General features: G+C 41.1%; 1 protein-coding gene across 1 annotated transcript; it reads right to left on the bottom strand.

Moving 5' to 3' along the window:
* Positions 1–911: 911 nt before the first annotated feature.
* LOC140005555 (uncharacterized) lies at positions 912–1881 on the bottom strand. The gene is made up of 2 exons (XM_072046562.1): positions 1258–1881; positions 912–1166 (listed from the first exon to the last, which is right to left on the bottom strand). Exons 1-2 carry the CDS (start codon positions 1879–1881, stop codon positions 912–914), a joined length of 879 nt encoding a protein of 292 aa, XP_071902663.1.
* Between the last annotated feature and the right edge of the window lie 1025 nt (positions 1882–2906).

The raw sequence follows: 2906 nt of genomic DNA, 5'->3' as shown, positions 1-2906 counted from the left end.
GGATGAAGCATTACCCATCTTCTTCTCTCACTAAGACGTTAAAAGAAAAAAATAGCAAAAAACAAAAGAAACAAAGCCCATCAATCAAAATCAGATTTTCATTGATTACAGAGAATCTATCTTAATTTCAGTACTAACGAACAATAACATGATCATAATCTCTATGCAGAAAGTCAATGAAGTTCACAAAAACAACATAACTCCACCAATCAAAAACATGTATTCTTAACTTGTTTCTGTTGACAGCATATGAAACAATGAACTTGAAATTAAAAATTCGAAAATAAAAGAAGAAACAAAGACCTGAAAATTTCAAGAATGAAGGGATAAGGACTGAGGAGTGTAAAAGGGTTGGAGATGGCTAAGGGGATAAATCTGGTGTCTAATGACAAATAAGATTACTGATGTTAGAAAAGAAATCAATAGGAGTAAAAATTTTGTATCAGATAAAGGATTCAACTACGAAAACTTTGTCATCATTGGACTACAATAGGATGATCTTTATGTGTGGGCAAGGTGACGAGCAATCTGATGTTTACATCCCAAAAAATTAGCGAAAAGCAGGAAAATAAAGTGAGAAGTGTTATAAAGATAATATTAATCTGATGTAAGATTTATGTTGTTTATATAGTGGATGGTATGCTAAAAATATAAAAAAAACTGATGAATTCAGGAAAAGAGAAAAGTAAATAAGAAAGAAGAACTATTTTTTCTTTTTTTTTTATTACAAATGTTTCATTCTTTTTATTAGACCAAAAGAAGTAGTACAAGCGAGTGAGGGATTACATTTTGGAAATAGCACCTGTGACCCTAAACCTGCGAAAGGAAGGAAAACCAAGCCGATCCAACCGGCAAGCACCCCTAACTAATTTGGGCAAATCCGCAATCCCTTCATAGACATACACCACATGCTAATGATGTGTTGATCCAACATTTGCCAATACATCCGCAACCTTATTTGCTTCCCTGTAACAATGTACAAACTGGCAGCTCCCCCCGGCCAGTAACTCAATCTTCCCCACCTCAACATTGATGGACCAGGGACTCTGGCACTGCTTCAAAAGAATACGTTGCAACATCAAAGAATCTGTCTCCACCACCAGATTACCACCAAAGCCCCGTTGAGCACACATCTGCAGCCCGAGCAATAAAGCTTTGGCCTCTGCCTGCAAACTGGTACATCTTCCAAAATAACCGGAGAATGCAAATACCATACTGCCCATAGAGTTCTAAAGAATCCCCCCCTCCGCCACTCACCCCTGGGTCACCTTTTGAACACCCATCAATATTGAGCTTGACCCTGCCAATGGATTGAGCGAACCACCGAACCTGATGCACGAAAACTGCATCCGGCCTGCACTCTACCAACTCCAAGAACATAGGCCAGTCCAAAGCCCGATGTACCTCCCCGAATTTGAGCAAAAAAATATCCTTTAATTCGTGAAAGATGGCCTGACACACCTCAGTAGGCCGCTGCACAGACCCCTGGAACACTGCTGTGCACCTAGCCTTCCAAATATGCCAACAGATGAGAGTAGGCAAGATCTGGAACACAAACTGAAGCTTCTCCGATCTCACCGGCTTGAGCCACCAACCAATCAACCAAACTCGAACATGGCCGACATTCATAGCCAACCCACCTACCGAGCCAAAAAACTGCCAGACCGCAGTTGTAAGTTCCCCCTCCAAGAACAAATGACGCAGGGATTCGGTACTCGACACCAGACAACATGAACACTTGGATGGAAGCTGAAACCCATGTGCGGCCAACACGTTATCCATGGAAAGGCGATTAGATAACAATCGAAGCATAAAGATGGACACCTTTAGGGAGAGGCTCGAATGCCAAATTTGGCGAAATAGGAACGACGAAGGCTTCATCTGTGACGACCCCACCTCCCCCTAAGGCGTACCAAAGGGTTAGGTGGACCGCCTGCCCAACTCTCGCCAGGACTCACTCATTCGTACCTCACGCATTCATCCATAGGCAATAAATAACATCGCAATTCAAACTTAAAATAGACATCGATGCACAAATTAAGATACAAAGCTTCTATACACCCAAAATATTTCAAAGTATATACAATCCAAGTACAAGTCATCCTAATCGAGTGATAGCGCGAGTACAAGTCAAAAGTCAAAATATCTAGTCTATGCTAGTCTGTACACATCTCACGCCCCGCTCGTACCCTTGTAAGGAAAACAAAACTAAAGGAGTGAGCTAAACCTCAGTGAAGTTCCAAATATCAAATTATCCATCAAATAAAGCAAAAATGGCATAATAGTGAAATAGCGAGCAAAACAAGCTAGGAAATGAGTCACAACACTTCATATAGCCAAACAATAAATTTTTCTGCATTTCATATATAAGGATACAGTTGCTCATATATCGGCTCCACCATAACTTGATTGATTGGTAGTTGACACTCCGTCAACTTTTAAGTAAGAAACGAGTCCAGTAGAACACCACTTAACTCCAATCTCCATCCACCGATCAAACCCCTTACCGGGCCCAAACTCCACAATAAACACTGGTGGTAATACTCGAGTATACCGATTAGTCAAGGAGGTAACTCTCCACTCGACATCACTAACTACCCAGGATTCGTTATCTAATCGACCAGGCCCTTGCCGGCTCGACTTGACTAACTAGCCACAGGGTTTCTAGAATTCTAGGCAAGATGTACTTCATATACATGTATAGCAAGTCAATTGCAATTCGATGACAAGAACAAATCACATTAGGGCAAGTGCGATAAAGTACACTCTTGCCCTATCAATTCACTCATATATATCATGCAATCACATTGGACAAGTGTTACACACAAATATCAAGTTCAATCAGATATTTCGAAGCACTCACCAAAATGTAGTGCCTCAGTGATCACGTCGGGGTTGTACTCCAG

Source organism: Coffea arabica, chromosome 4e, assembly GCF_036785885.1.
Source record: "Coffea arabica cultivar ET-39 chromosome 4e, Coffea Arabica ET-39 HiFi, whole genome shotgun sequence".
NCBI classification, from domain to species: Eukaryota; Viridiplantae; Streptophyta; class Magnoliopsida; order Gentianales; family Rubiaceae; genus Coffea; species Coffea arabica.
This window is presented reverse-complemented; position numbering and strand designations above follow the sequence as displayed.

Excerpts from the sequence above, each read along its gene's own strand:
- LOC140005555 (XM_072046562.1), bottom strand. The coding sequence starts at position 1,881 with ATGAAGCCTTCGTCGTTCCTATTTCGCCAAATTTGGCATTCGAGCCTC. Across the intron at positions 1,167-1,257 it reads GTTCAAAAGGTGACCCAGGG|GCAGAGGCCAAAGCTTTATT; the intron begins GTGAGTGGCGGA and ends ACCAGTTTGCAG.